The sequence below is a fragment of the Staurois parvus genome, unplaced genomic scaffold (genome assembly GCF_062004578.1).
Source record: "Staurois parvus isolate SC_StPar_1 unplaced genomic scaffold, SC_StPar_1.0 ptg000779l, whole genome shotgun sequence".
Classification (NCBI taxonomy): Eukaryota; Metazoa; Chordata; class Amphibia; order Anura; family Ranidae; genus Staurois; species Staurois parvus.
This window is the reverse complement of record NW_028318575.1, coordinates 3,620,507-3,635,709: the sequence shown is the minus strand read 5'-3', so window position 1 is coordinate 3,635,709 and position 15,203 is coordinate 3,620,507. Positions and strand designations below refer to the sequence as shown.

The following is a 15,203-nucleotide window of genomic DNA, read 5'->3' as shown; positions in this document are numbered from 1 at the left end:
TGCACCTATTCTTTGAGAAAAAAGCCCTGCACACTTTTCCCCATTCTAATGCAACTCCATATATTCCTTCAGATTGGATATAGAATGCCCCAGTAAACTCCAGACTAACTTTTGGAAGCTTACACAGGGCTATGGACCCCTTCCACACCCCCGAAAAACAATGCTTGGCTAGTACCGAGACACCAGTGCTGTCATAATTTCATCCATATCTGGCCAAGCAGAGTGATATGGTAATGAAAAAGGTGGGTACATACTGTTGCGGGTTGGTGGGTAAGTGACCCTTTTTCCCTTGGTGAGGAATGGAAGTTAAGCAATTTTATTTAATCTAAGTGCTCAAGGAAGGCTTACCAGATAAATTTGACCATCATGTTATAGAATGGTCAAATTGGGCACAGATATAATCCTATGGCAACCGCTCCAGCCTCCTCCGGAGCCCGTTGACACATACATGGGCTCCTGTATGCTGCTCCTTCATTCCACGGATTTGAATTCCCCGCTGCCTTCTCTCCTCTTCATCCAGCGCTGCAAAGACAGACCGGATTCTGATCGCTGCCCATGTTGTGTTGGTTGAACGTCATTTGACCTATGGTTGGAGGCTGTGGAGGAGGTTGGAGCGGTTGCCACAGGATTATATCTGTGCCCAATTTGACAATTCTATAACATGATGCTCAAATGTATCTGGTAAGCCTTCCTTGAGCACTGAGTGGGGTGACACGCGTTTCACTTGAATACGTTTGACCATCTTAGCAATTGAAGATTTAGGATTGCACTCAAGAACATTTTTACACTTTAATTTAATCTGCCACCACAAGTGAGGGAACATATTGTGTGAAGAGCTATGTGGTCACAATGGCACGTAGGAGACCAGGTATCTTACGTGTTTTAGGAGGCACAAATATATGGCATCCTTTTCCAAACATCCCAGAAACTCAGCGGCATATCAGGTAATTTCTTGGTATTTTTAAATCCCCCAAAGACACAGTTGAGCCTTCTTAAAACATAAAGTGGTTCTTGTCTCGCTTCCATCATGGATCCAAAAAAATACTGGATTTCTTATTCATTTTGGGATAATAGGCAGAACCATGTAAGTAATTCCTTTATGCCCCTGAGGCCAAATGTCCATGAAGGACACAGACCGCAACAACAAGCTCCAAAAAAAGAGTCTAACCATTGGTTGCCTGGAGTTCTACTTTAAGGGGAACATCACTCCTTGCAAAATTTGTCAATAAAAGACATTTACACGATTATCAGCATACCGAGAAGAGCTCGTTTCCTAGTCCTAACCGCGCCACAATCTCCATTACACGGTGAGAACTTGGACCAGCTGGTAAATTGGCAGTCATCCTGGCACGGTATCTGGCAAGGCTGAGTTAAGGCCGGGAGAGGACCAGCATGCTTGAGGCACTCCGTGATTTCTGTCTGTGCACCATCTTGTCGGCGGCAGGTTATAGCTGCAAGCAAGAAATTTCACAAAGAAATGAACTGAATGAATTTGTATTGGAGATGCAATAACAGGCTGTCAGTTATAATAAATATCAACCAGGTAAACCAAGCATTGCTTCAGGCATTAGGACAAGAGATAAAAGCGGTGTTTTCTCATTTTGGCCAACTTTGATCACTCCACAGCCCTGTTCATGCATGTATGTTTTTCATGCGGTTTAGTGCCTATGGACCTGCATGAAATGTATGCATTCTGCTGGCTTTAGTGCAACAAGAGATGTTAGACTTCATCAAGCCCTAATATAGGTCTCTTAGTGAATTTTGTCATGATTCTATTAACATTGAATGCTCAAGCCCTGAAGAAGGAGGAAGAGTTTCGCCCGAAACACGTTGGTTGAATTTGATGTTTTTAAATGTTCCAAAAGTCCTTCAAGTCACATGATTTTTTGTACTAGGCGCTCCTCCTTTGACACCAAAGAAGTAACAATTTATGGTAGCTTGACTTGGATTTCATGCACTCAATCAAATACCTCCAATGCATTTCAGGTGAAAAGCTGCTCTCTTCTTCAGGGCTTGAGCTGCCAATGTTAAAAGAATCACAAGGGAACTCTGCTAAGGCTTGATGAAGACTAACGTTGCATTACAGGCAGTTGGCTGTATTTAATTCTTTTACCCATTAAATGTTCCAAAACATCCTTCAAATGAAATGAACTTTTGTACCAGAAGCTCCTCGGATGATAAGAATTTACTATGTGGCAAGCACTTCTTTTGTCATTATCAGAGATTTAGCAGCCTAAGTAGGTGGACAGGATCCACCTACAGGGCCCCTGACAAGGGGGTAGCGTCGGCCCTCCAGTATAGGGCTCGGCCATGCCAATTTAGCAGGGGGGTCAAAAGACAGAGAGGGGGCTCCCAACGTCTGGACAACCCTGTAGTAATCCCCACTCAGCAGCATTAAAAAAAATTCCCAGGCCCCATTTGTTCAGCAACGGGCTGGGGGCAGAAAGTGGACTATTTAATGACTTTTGGGTGTGGTGTAGTACTCTGCAGCGCCACATTTTCTGACAAATAAATAAAGTCTTGACCTGCCCCACCAGACTGATATACTGTAGAAGAGGCTGGGACTTTCACTTAATTGGAACCATAGTCTGAGAGATTACTCCACCTGCACCAGAAAGCCATTAAAACATCCCCTTTCTGCCCATGGGCCCCATTTGTTAAGATTAAAGTCCCAGCCTCATATTTCAACCATGGATCTGCTTCTTTGAAGGAAAAAAATCACTTTACCGTAGATTCATTGGAGCCAACTGTCACTTCTATCAGTCCAACGCAATCTCTCACACACAATCAGGCTGCATACACAGTAATAACTGTAGGCTTATTTTTCAATGGTTTGTTGCAACTCAGGTTACTGCCCTGTTCTAGGAGTACCTTAGAGAGCCAGACCTCTGTTCAATATGGAGCTCAACGGTCTTGGTTTTTAGTGGTTGAACCACCTTTGTCTAGTGCTGTAAAACTGCTCACACCCCCAGAGCAGTGCCATTGATTGGAGCACTAGGCTGGGGGAAGAAGTTAGTCAGATCGATGGAGAGCCAGACCGCTACGTTTTGCCCTGCACTGATTATATATAAGCATTATAGGACTGCGTAAAAATGTTAAAGTAGTCCAGATGCTAATTGTAAAATGGATTTGTAAAGAAGTGCCCATCAGCCATATGTATGGGGATACATCTTACATCTCCCACTAAATCATAATCTACACGGATATTGAAGAAGTGGAATGGGAGGTCCAATTCTATGCTGTATTGTCTGTTGTATGGAATGGTTGTACAACTATTTAGATGCCAAATGTCCTGGATTTGCTGGGACATTCCTGCATGTAGATGTGCTGTCCCAGGGAGCATGTCAAGACCACAGCTTCATCCTTTTGAGTTACTGAGCATGCAAAAGGGTATTAATGGAGGGGACTGTGACCACAAATGGGCAGTCTTCCCATAATTAGGGGAAGGGACTACCTGGAAAGTGGATGTGATCTGCATGGGACTGCCTGGAAAGTAGGAGTGATCTGGGATTGACTGCCTGGAAAGTCATGATCTGGGTGGGATTCCTTAAAAGTTGGTGTGATTTGACTGGGGCCATCTAGAAAGCAGATGAGTTAAGTGTGAGACGGGGACAAATGTGTTGGACAGTAGTTATGATTTGGGTGGGATGCCTGAAAAGTGGGCCTGATATGGACGGGACTGTCTGGAAAGTAGAGGTATTCTGTGCCAGACATTTTTAAAGTAGGTGTGATCTGGGCAGGATGCCTTTAAAGTGAGTGTGATTTGGATTAGGCTGTTTAGAAGGCAGGCATGTTAGGTTTGGGATGGTGTCAGGAATGGACTCAGCACTGGCGGTGGGACTCACCTGCCATGTGGGCTGCAGTACCAGGGCTAGCCAGCGGGTGCTCTCAGCAATCAGAAGCTCACTCCTGCAGGCAGCCATCACCTGAGGCTGATTGCAGGAGGTGTATTTAAGGAATGGCCAGACCTGCAGTCAGTGCCTTGGTGTTGTTTCCCATGAGCCCCTGTACCTTGTATCCTGTGTTCCTGTTCCTCTGCCTATCTGATTTGTTGTCGACTCTGCATTGTTCCTGACCCTGCTGACCGTCTCCTGTTTAACCCCTGGCTTGCCTGACCATCCTTCTGCCTGATCCTCTGTACCGTGCTGCCCGTGAGTTACTGAACCTGGCTTGTGACCCTGACGATTCTCTGCCTGATCCACTGTACCGTGCTGCCCGTGAGTTACTGAACCCAGCTTCTGACCCTGACTATTCTCTGCCTGCTCCTCCGGTACCTCACTGCCCGCACGTTGCTGACCTGGCCTGCCTGATTACGCCCGACGCTACCCAGACGATTCCATCCATCCCGCACGGATCCAGTCACTACTGTCCAAACCTGCCAGCCCCTTCACATCAGGCTTTCCCCCCGGTACATACCCTCGGCGGACCCCTCTACCACAGTTGGGTGCACTAAGGGGCCGCGACCTGGTCTCAGTCCTGCACCAAGTCCATCCCCACCATCAGGGGCTCTGGTGAAAAGGCAGACTGGGGCTTAGACTCCGCGCCCTGGGGAATCCTGTTTTGTGGGTCACTAGAGATCCCGCCGGGCGGTGCCTGACGGTACCTTACGGCCCGTCTCACCATTCCACCTCTCCAGCCCTGACTACGCTTCTGTTCTTGAAGCCTGCTATTTCCCTGTGTCAGTCCACACATCTCTGGTCATACCTGGATCCCTGACAGATGGGGACAAATATGTCGGAAAGTAGCCATGATCTGGGCAGGATGCCTGAAAAGTGGGCATGATCTGGATGGGACCGCCTGGAAAGTAGAGGTGTTCTGTTCCAGACAACTTTAAAGTAGGTGTGATCTGGGCAGGAAGCCTAGAAAGTGGGTGTGATATGGGTTAGGCTGTCTAGAAGGCAGGTGTGTTAGGTTTGGGACCTGGGACAAATATGTTGGAAAGTAGCCATGATCTGGGTGGGATGCCTGAAAAGTGGGCATGATGTGGATGGGACCGCTTGGAAAGTAGAGGTCTTCTGTACCGGACATCTTTAAAGTAGGTGTGATCTGGGTAGAAGCCTTAAAGTGGGTGTGATTTGGGTTAGGCTGTCTAGAAGGCAGGCGTGTTAGGTTTGGGACCTGGGACAAATATGTCAGAAAGTAGCAATGATCTGGGCAGGATGCCTGAAAAGTGGGCATGATCTGGATGGGACTGCCTGGATAGTAGAGGTGTTCTGTGTCGGACATCTTTAAAGTTGGTGTGATTTGGGCAGAAGCCTTAAAGTGGGTGTGATTTGGGTGGGGCCGTCTAGAAGGTAGACATGTTAAGTGTGGGGCAGGGACAAATATGTCAGAAAGTAGTGGTGATCTGTGCAGGATGCCTTGAAAGTGAGTGTGATTTGGGTGGGGCTTTCTAGAAGGTAGGCATTAAGTGTGGGTGAGGCTGTCTAGAAGGTTGCCATATTAAGTGAGGGCGGGCGGGGACTGGGACAAACATGTTGGTAAATGTCTTTTACAATTCTGAAGTTCTGCTTTCTTTGTCAATCAACCAAATCTATCAGAGCGGCAGGACTCCTCTTGACCAATCAGAAAAATGAATCAGGTTTCACCTTTAAGTTTTTGGCAAAATTCAAGAGGAATTCTGTTTGGTTGCAAAAACTTCATTTCTGCACTCTGAGACTTTAGTTTTTGGAATCAGTAACACTTGGAATAGCTACAGTGAAAATAAAAAAGAACAATTCCCGCGTTCCATTTCCTGGCGCTAAATAGAAGATATAGACACTTGGCAGTCATCAATGCTCGCCAATTAATCCTGTAATGGATATTCACACTGCCAAATAAAAAACACAAACACGCTTCACGACAACACTCTTAACACATAACCAGTTCCGTCAAAACAGATTACGCTGAATTGGCAGATGATACAATTTCTAATTAATATCATTGTGTTTGCTGACATTTTATTAAACATTTATTAGCGGTATGCTTTTTGTTTTTCAAACTTAATCACATCCTGTAAGTTATTATAAAATAAAGTGTTATGTGTCCCCGTATAGCTGCTGCTTTAATAAATCCATCCTGTAGACTTGTATTGTTAGAATGAGCAATAAAGCACAACCAACCAACATGCTTTTTTGTAACATTTAAAAAAGCCATTTTAACATATATTTTACATATATTTGTAAGTATATTCCAAAAATGTAGACTTGTATTTTTAAAGACATACAGTATATTTGAAAATGTATTTTAAAAATATTTTTCATATATTTTGTAAGAAAAATGCATTTCAACATACAGGATAGATAGATACGATAGATAGATAGATAAGATAGATAGATAGATAGATAGATAGATAGATAGATAGATAGATACTTTAGATCAGTGGTTCTCAACCTTCCTAATGCCGTGACCCTTTAATACAGTTCCTCATGTTGTGGTGACCCCCAACCATAAAATTATTTACCCAGTAATTATAATTCATGAATGTCGTTTTACCTCCAATACTGCTGCTTTCAACACAGTAGCTGCTTTAACAGAGTAGCTTCTTTCAACACAGCAGCTGCTTTCTACACAGTAGCTGCTCTCTACACATCGGAAATATGTGTTTTCTGATGGTCTTAGGCGACCCCTGTGAAAGGGTCTTTCGACCCCCAAAGGGGTCGCAACTCACAGGTTGAGAACCACTGCTCTAGATAGATAGATAGATAGATAGATAGATAGATAGATAGATACAGATATATAGATAGATAGATAGATAGATAGATAGATAGATAGATAGATTTATTGAAATATATTGAATATGGCCAAAATTGTAGTATTTCAAATATATATCAATATATTTGGGAAGAATATTTTTAAAATGTATTTCAAATATATTCTTCTTTCATGTGGGGGACCTTGCTTTGTGCTCTGGTGCGCGGTCATGTAGGAACAGGAAGGGGCCATCCCCAAACTGTTTCCACAAAGTTGGGAGCATGAAATTGTCCAAAACATCTTGGTATGCTAACACCTTAAAAGTTCCCTTCACTGGAACTAGGGGCCCAAGCCCAACCCCTGAAAAACAACCCCACACCATAATCCCCCCTCCACCAAACTTTATACTTGGCACAATGCAGTCAGGCAAGTACTGTTCTCTTGGCAACTTCCAAACCCAGACACATCCATTGGATTGCCAGACAGAGAAGCATGATTGATCACCCCAGAGAACACATCTCCACTGCTCTAGAGTTCAGTGGCGGCGTGCTTTATACCACGGCATCCGCCGCTTTGCATTGCACTTGGTGATGTAAGGCTTGGATGCAGCTGCTCGGCCATGGAAACCCATTCCATGAAGCTCTCTACGCATTGTTATTGTGCTAATCTGAAGGCCACATGAAGATCGTTAGCTATTGACTCTGCAGACAGTTGGTGACTTCTGCACACTGTGCGCTTCAGCATGCGCTGACCCCACTCTGTCATTTTATGTGGCCGACCACTTGGTGGCTGAGTTGCTGTTAACTGTGGAATATTTAGTAGCCAGGAAATTTCATGGATGGACTTATTGCACAGGTGGCAACCTATCACGGGACCACGCTTGAATTCACTGAGCTCCTGAGAGTGACCCATTCTTTCACCAATGTTTGTAGAAGCAGTCTACATGCCTAGGGGCTTGATTTTAAAAACCTGTGGCCATGGAGGTGGTTGGAACATCTGAATCCAATGATTTGGAGGGCTGGCCCAATACTTTTGGCAATATAGTGTGTACACACGCACACACATACACACACACTGTATATATCATACAGAAATAGAATTAAAACATCAGTTTAAACACTCAGTTATAATATTTGCATAATAGTGGACAGGTATAGTGTAGTTTGTTATTATTTTTCTGGAGTTGGGTTTTCCTAAATAATGATTCCCCCATGTTTATATATAATTATAAACTATACATAGGAACAAGATATCTAGAAAGATGAACAAACATTGATAAATTGTCTACATCAAGCTGATCTCTCATATATATATATATATGGCTTTTTTCTACGGGAATGTGGAGGAACACAGTTCTGCCATCTCCAGCACTAAATGGGGTTCTGAAGGGTCTATTGATGCTGGCTACTGGGGGATCTATTATAACTGGGGGATCATTTGTTGCTGGGGAGGAGGTTATATTTTTGCTGTAGGAATCTTATGTTGCTGGGGGTCAACTGTTGCAGGGAGGGATCTATTATTGAGTGAGGGCTGCTGGAGGGTCTATTGATGCTGGCTGCTGGAAGATCTACTGTATTGTTACTAGTGGGTTTTTTTTTGTTGTTGGGGGGATCTATTCTTGCTGGTGGGGGATCTATTGTTACTGGTGTAGTCGTATGTTGCTAGGGGGTCTATAGTAGCTGGGAAGGATCTACTGTTGAGGAATCAGTCTATTGTTGCTAGCTGCTGGAGGCTCTATTAATGCTGGCTGCTGGAAGATCTACTGTATTTTTACTAGTGGGGGTTTATTGTTGTTGGGGGATCTAATTTTGCTAGTGGGGGATCTATTGTTTCTGTTGGGGATCTTATGTTGCTAGGGAGTCAATAGAAACTGAGTGGGATCTACTGTTGAGGGACTGGTCTATTGTTGCTGGCTGCTGGAGGGCCTATTGATGCTGGCTGGTGGGAGATCTTCTGTATTGTTATATTGTGAGTCTATTGTTGCTGAGGGTTATTTTGTTGAGGGGGGGCAATTGTTGATGTGGGGATCTATTGTTGCTGGGGGAATCTATTGTTGCTGGGGGGGATCTATTGTTGCTGGGTCTTCTTTTGCTGACGGGGGACCAGGGGCGGACTGACTATTTGGAAACTCGGGCACTGCCCGAGGGCCTGGGGTCAGTAGGGGGCCCCATGAGATGTCCCTGGTACCTTTTTCATAGGCTTTTTGACTTTGGGCAAGGACACAGGGGCCCCATGATCCCCTATTGCCCAGGGGCCCCATGAGTTGTCAGTCCGCCCCTGCGGGGGACCTATTGTTGCTGGTAGGCATTTATTGTTTACTGAGGGGGATCTATTATGCTCGAAGGTGGGTAAAGGACAGAGACACAGGGTGACTCAGAAGGGGGGAGTACCCGCAGCTATTCTCTGAGAAAAAAGCCATATATATATATATATATATATATATATATATATATATACATACATATCAATAATGTAAGTTGCTTCCAGAAATGTTTCCAGATTTATTTCCAGGATGGCAGAGAAAAAAGATCAGTCATTGAAATGAATTCACCTCTCGCCTGTAGTCCCGGTCCGCAGGTTTCGTACGCTCCAGGGCTGTCTTGTCTGACATACCAGGGCACCAGATGGCATCTCCGCCACTTATGTGTCTTCCACCTATGGCAAGACAAGTCGTAGACAGCTCAGTCAGTAAATCATGAACGCCCCGATGCCTTCAATATTTAAAGCAAATGATCATCTACTCGGTACAATTACACGGCACTTTTTCATTTTGTTGGCAGAGCCAGTAGGGGGTCTCCTAATGAAATACCAGCGCTCTGCCACCACAACAGGCCATCTGGTGAACACACATGGACCCTTGTCATCCAGGCGTAGAAAATTCGTTTTTTTTTGCCGCTGCAGCCGTCAAGGAAGGGGAGGAAGAGGTTTGATGATGGCACCGATGGCTGCCTAGCTATTGGCATCGTTCTTAGATCAGATATTTTGATTTCCCATAGGGAGGAGTAAATTTGGACGGCATTGCGCCACCCGATGGGGCCACTGGGGACGTCAGATGGAAAGATGTTTTAATGGTGATTGTAAAGTGTTACTAGAACAGTACTATACAATAGGGAAAATAATTATTTGATCTCCTGCAGATTTTGTACGTTTGCACACTTACAAAGAAATGAAGGGTCCATAATTTTTATCATAGGTGTAATTTAAATGATAGAGAAAGAATATCAACCAAAAATCCAGAAAAAAACACGATACAAATGTTATAAATTGAGTTGCAATTCAGTGAGTAAAATAAGTATTTGATCCCCTACCATCCAACAATAATTCTGGCTCCCACAGACTGGCTATGTGCTCATGTGGTACACAGATTAGTCCTGTCAATTTAGGAAGGTGCTCCTAACGACAACTCGTTATGTGTATAAAAGACACCTATCCACAGAATCTCTTTCTTGAGCACCACCATGGGCAAGACCAAAGAGCTGTCAAAGGACGTCAGGGACAAGATTGTAGACCTGCACACGGCTGGAATGGGCTACAAAACCATCAGCAAGAAGCTTGGTGAGAAGGAGACAACTGTTGGAGTGATTATTTGCAAAAGGAAGAATTACAAAATAACCATCAAATCGCCCTCGATCTGGAGCTCCATGCAAGATTTCACCTCATGGGGTAAGGATGATCATGAGAAAAGTGAGAGATCAGCCCAGAACTACACCGGAGGAGCCTGTGAATGATCTCAAGGCAGTTGGGACCACAGCCACCAAACCATTGGTAACACCATACACCACCATGGATTGAACAAAAATACTTACCTCAGTCCTGGTCTCTGTTGCCTCATTCCCAATGCCTCCTGGCAGAGCTGGTAGCTTAAAATACTGCAAGGAAGTCCTCTAGTCAGATTTCAAGCTATGCTGGAAGGCTCATTGGTGTCACCTGTGCTTCCCAGAGGCTGGGGCAAGGTATTTATTTTTTGGTGTGTGGGGAGGGGGGAGGATGAACAATTTGTTTACAAAATGAATGTAATTTTTAATGAAGATCCAGATAGTAGTAAAAGCCCATCATGAGTCCTCACCAGTCTCCACTATAACCAGAGCTAGAAAAAAAGTTTTTGGCTTGTCATACACAATGGGGAGTATTTATTTTAAAAAAATTAAATTGCAGAGCGATTCGTCCTGGGAAACTGCATGTACTGGGCAAAATCGAATTTTACCAGTCTACTTTCTAACCAGGTCAACTGATATTCATTCACTGAGAACAGAATGATTCAGTAACATACAGCAATATGGCCACTAGATGGAGCTGATGATTATAGAAAATACATATTTCTTTATTCAGTTCCATCTAGTGGCCATAATGCTGTATTTTCCCGAACCACTCTAGTCCGTATGAATGAAAATAATTCGACCCTGCAGGGAAACTAGCCTAGCAACCTTTGATTTTGCCCCCATTTGCACAGTAATGAATGTTCATGTAGTTTCATAGGATAAATAGGTGTGATATTAGAGGAGTCCTGAGATTGTATTTTGGAACATTAGAAGGGATCTCCTAACAGGCCACATCCAGCCTGCTAAAAGTTTTTGTCTGGCCCCCAGCTAGGGTCAGTGGCATATCCTCCTTAGTGTGCACTGATCGAGGATTAAGGTATGCAGGGGCTACCTATGGTGTCTCTTTATAATGTACGGGGGGGGAGGCTTTAATGGGGAACCTAATGTAAGTGGGGACTGATGGGGAACCTGGTGCAAGGGAGGGCTCTAATGGGGAACCTGATCTGAGGGGGGACTCTGATGAGGAACCTAATATAAGGGAGAACTCTGATGGGGAACCTGATGTAAGGGAGGACTATGATGGGGAACCTGATGCAAGGGGGGATTCCAATGGGGAACTTGATGCAAGAGGGGACTTTGATTGGGAACCTGATGCAAGGAGGGGCTCTGATGGGGAACGAGATGAAAGGGGGGACTCTGATGGTGAACCTGATGCAAGGGGGGATTCGGATAAGGAACCTGATGCAAGGGGGGACTTTGATTGGGAACCTGATGTAAACCTAATGTAAGGGGAGTCTCTGATGGGGAACCTGACATAACAGAGGCTCTGATGGAGACCCTGATTTAACGGGGAACTTTGATAAGGAATATAATTTAGGGGGGACCAAAATGGGGAACCTATTGTAAAGGAAGTCTCTGAATGGGAACCTGACATAAGGGGGGGGGGCTCTGATGGGGACCCTGATTTAAGGGAGATCTCTGATGGCGACTTTGAACTAAGGAGGGACTTCGATGGGGATTTTTTAACAGCCCCTGTTTATTTATAAAACAGCCAATGTGGCCTAAGTACCAAAGGTTTGGAGACCCCTGGTATCCTGTAAAAGAAGCCATCTTACGTATGTATTATCTATTATCATTTTCTTCGGTTGCTAACCTCTGCATATTGGATTTGAGCGGAGGTCTCTTTTAAGCGCTCACAGCACTAACAACAGGCTGCCAGCAGTGAAGGTTTAAACAAATGAAATGTAATAATACATCATTCTGTGTAATGGGGACGAGCCTTTGAAAAATGGTGATGGCAGAGAGTAAAAGCTCCCATCTAGGATCTGCCACCCATCTTGTGCACACACACCAGAAAATGCAGAAATTCCCGGATTTACTTCCCGAATTGTAAATTTAAATGCATTCTGATTATTCAGACTTGGAAGAATCTGACAATAAATGGCACAAAATGGAATCTGTTATATTAAGGAAACTGTATGACATTTAAAAGACAGCCTTGGCATTTTTTTTTTTTTTTTGAAGAGGTTGTACACAGGTAATTGTTCTGAGATGTGGGGCAAGATGGCAGCCATGTGGAATAATAGCAAGCCAATTAATCCTGGGCTCTTTCTGTAGCGTTGTCACCGACTGACACCTTGCGTTTTATATTCAGGCGGGTGCCACATTAAAAGCATTTCCAGTTTACACCGTGATAATGAACTTTGCTAGCGCTGGAGAATTCCTTCTCTTATGTGAATACAAATTCGTCTCGTCTCTGGATGTAATTTGTCCTCTCTCACCTTCAGCGCCGTCGTTTATTGTGTACGATTCTCAGCTGCCGCCTCTCCCCGTTATAGCGCTGTTAATGACTGCTTAGTTTGCGGCGGATCCTTTTGATCTCAGCAGCTGTGACGGATGCGGATGACACCGTGAAGCTTAGTAAAATTCGGGAGTCATGTACTATTGGTTATCGAACTGACACCTTTTAACTGGAAAATTCATCAGTATGTTCAAAGTGTTGACTTAAAGGGTAACTCCATATTTGTGGAAAAAAAATAGAAAATGAAAAAAAAAATACAATTGCTACACAAGCCATATTGTAATTGAATGTTCTTAAAATATACCTATCCATGTCAAGCTGTAATTTTATGTAAAATTCAATGCAATATGACAACCCGGTGGCATTCTGTACACCGTTCATGCTGATGCTTTGGATTTTCATTTTTAAAAATGTCGATGCTGCAGTGCTATCTGTGCTGCAACGGCCAGCTTGTTCAGATCTCGGAGAAAGTGGCTGAGAAAGGCTCCTCTGATGTTCTGTCACAGAAATCCTACTCATTGTGCCTTGCTGCTTATCTGAGGTCTGGTATGTGGACTTCAGGGGAGCGGTGGGTTGGTGGGTCTATTGTCTGTACTGGGGAAATAGAGTTCTGTATTAGGTGGGGGGGGGGGTCTCAACAGGAGGGTCTGTGGTCTGTACGAAGGGGAGAAGTCTGACTTGGAGGGGAGAGTTCTGTACTAAGGAGAGGAGTCTGACCTGGAGGGGAGAGTTCTGTACCAGGGGGAGGTAGAAGTCTGAACAGATGGTCTGTGGTTTGTACTAGGGGGGAAAAGTCTGACCTGGAGGGGCGAGTTCTGTATCGGGGGGGTGGAGTCTGAATAGGGGAAAGGGGGGTCTGTAATAAGGGGAGAAGTCTGACCTGGAGGGTATACGCATTTCTGTACCAGGGGGAGAAGTCTAAACAGGGGGGTCTGTGGTTTGTACTGGGGGGAAAATGTCTGACCTGGAGGGGAGAGTTCTGAATCGGGGGGGGGGGGGAGTCTGAATAGGGGAAAGGGGGTCTGTAATAAGGGGAGAAGTCTGACTTGGAGGGGATATTTCTGTACCGAGGGAAGTAGTCTGACTTGGAGGGGAGAGTTCTGTACCGGGGGAGGTAGAAGTCTGAACAGGGGGTCTGTGGTTTGTACTGGGGGGGAAAAGGCTGACCTTGAGGGGAGGGGGGTCTGTAATAAGGGCTGAAGTCTGACCTGGAGGGGATATTTCTGTACTGAGGGAAGAAGTCTGACTTGGAGGGGAGAGTTCTGTACCGGGGGAGGTAGAAGTCTGAACAGGGGGTCTGTGGTTTGTACTGGGGGGGAAAAGGCTGACCTTGAGGGGAGGGGGGTCTGTAATAAGGGCTGAAGTCTGACCTGGAGGGGATATTTCTGTACCAGGGGAGAAGTCTGAACAGGGGGGTCTGTGGTTTGTACTGGGGGGAAAATGTCTGACCTGGAGGGGAGAGTTCTGTATCGGGGGGGAGTCTGAATAGGGGAAAGGGGGTCTGTAAAAGGGGAAAAGTCTGACTTGGAGGGGATATTTCTGTACCGAGGGAAGAAGTCTGACTTGGAGGGGAGAGTACTGTACTGGGGGAGGTAGAAGTCTGAACAGGGGGTCTGTGGCTTGTACTGGGGGGGAAAAGGCTGACCTTGAGGGGAGGGGGGTCTGTAATAAGGGCTGAAGTCTGACCTGGAGGGGATATTTCTGTACCGGGGAGAAGTCTGAACAGGGGGGTCTGTGGTCTGTACTAGGGTAAGGGGTCTTGCACAGAGGGGAAAGTTTTGTACGGAGGGAGAGAAGTCTGAACAGGGGGTCTGTGGTTTGTATTAGGAGGGAGAGGTCTGTACTAGGGGTTGTTTTGGGGGAGGGGTCAATACTGAGGGGTGTTTTGGGATATGTCTGTACTGATGGGTTGATTTGGAAGACAGAGGACTGTATGGGGGAGGGGTTATGTCTGAACTGGGGGTCTGTGATCTCTACTGGGGGGGGGGTACTTGGTGGAGGCTGCATCCTAGCGACCAATGAAAAGTCAGAGGGGGAGGAACATGGGAAATGGATGGGAGCCCTCTAGGTGACACACACACACCTCCTCCCCCAGGCACGCTCACTAAACAGGGGACAGTGGCAACTGATCTCCATGTTTGTAACACTCACAAATAGGGCTTCTGTCTGGGAAGGAGCCAAAACACTAAAAATGGAGTAAAGAAGGAATTTTCTTCACATTGCAAAACTGCTCCACTAAAAAGGATATTATAGGTATTAACACATGAATGTGTGGAGCTTTCATCCTAGCGACCAATGAAAAGACAGGAAATAAAACATGGGAATTGAATGGGAGCCCTCTAGGTGACACACCTCCATCCCCAGCTATGCTCATTGAACAGGGGACAGTGGCAACTGAGGTCCATGTTTGTAACATTCAAAAATTGGTCTTCTGTCTGGGGAGGAGTCAAAACACTGCTCCATTGGAGAGG

The 15,203-nt window shown here is 45.2% G+C and overlaps 1 protein-coding gene across 1 annotated transcript in view; it reads right to left on the bottom strand.

Annotated features, from left to right (window-relative positions):
* The window catches only part of THSD7A (thrombospondin type 1 domain containing 7A), a 670,811-nt gene that overhangs the window by 91,723 nt on the left and 563,885 nt on the right, over positions 1-15,203 (bottom strand). The window contains exons 14-15 of the mRNA XM_089654586.1: positions 9,224-9,327; positions 1,257-1,451 (exon numbers count right to left, since the gene is read on the bottom strand). Of these exons, the coding sequence (XP_089510712.1) occupies positions 1,257-1,451; positions 9,224-9,327 (299 nt within the window). The remainder of the gene's footprint in view (positions 1-1,256; positions 1,452-9,223; positions 9,328-15,203) is intronic.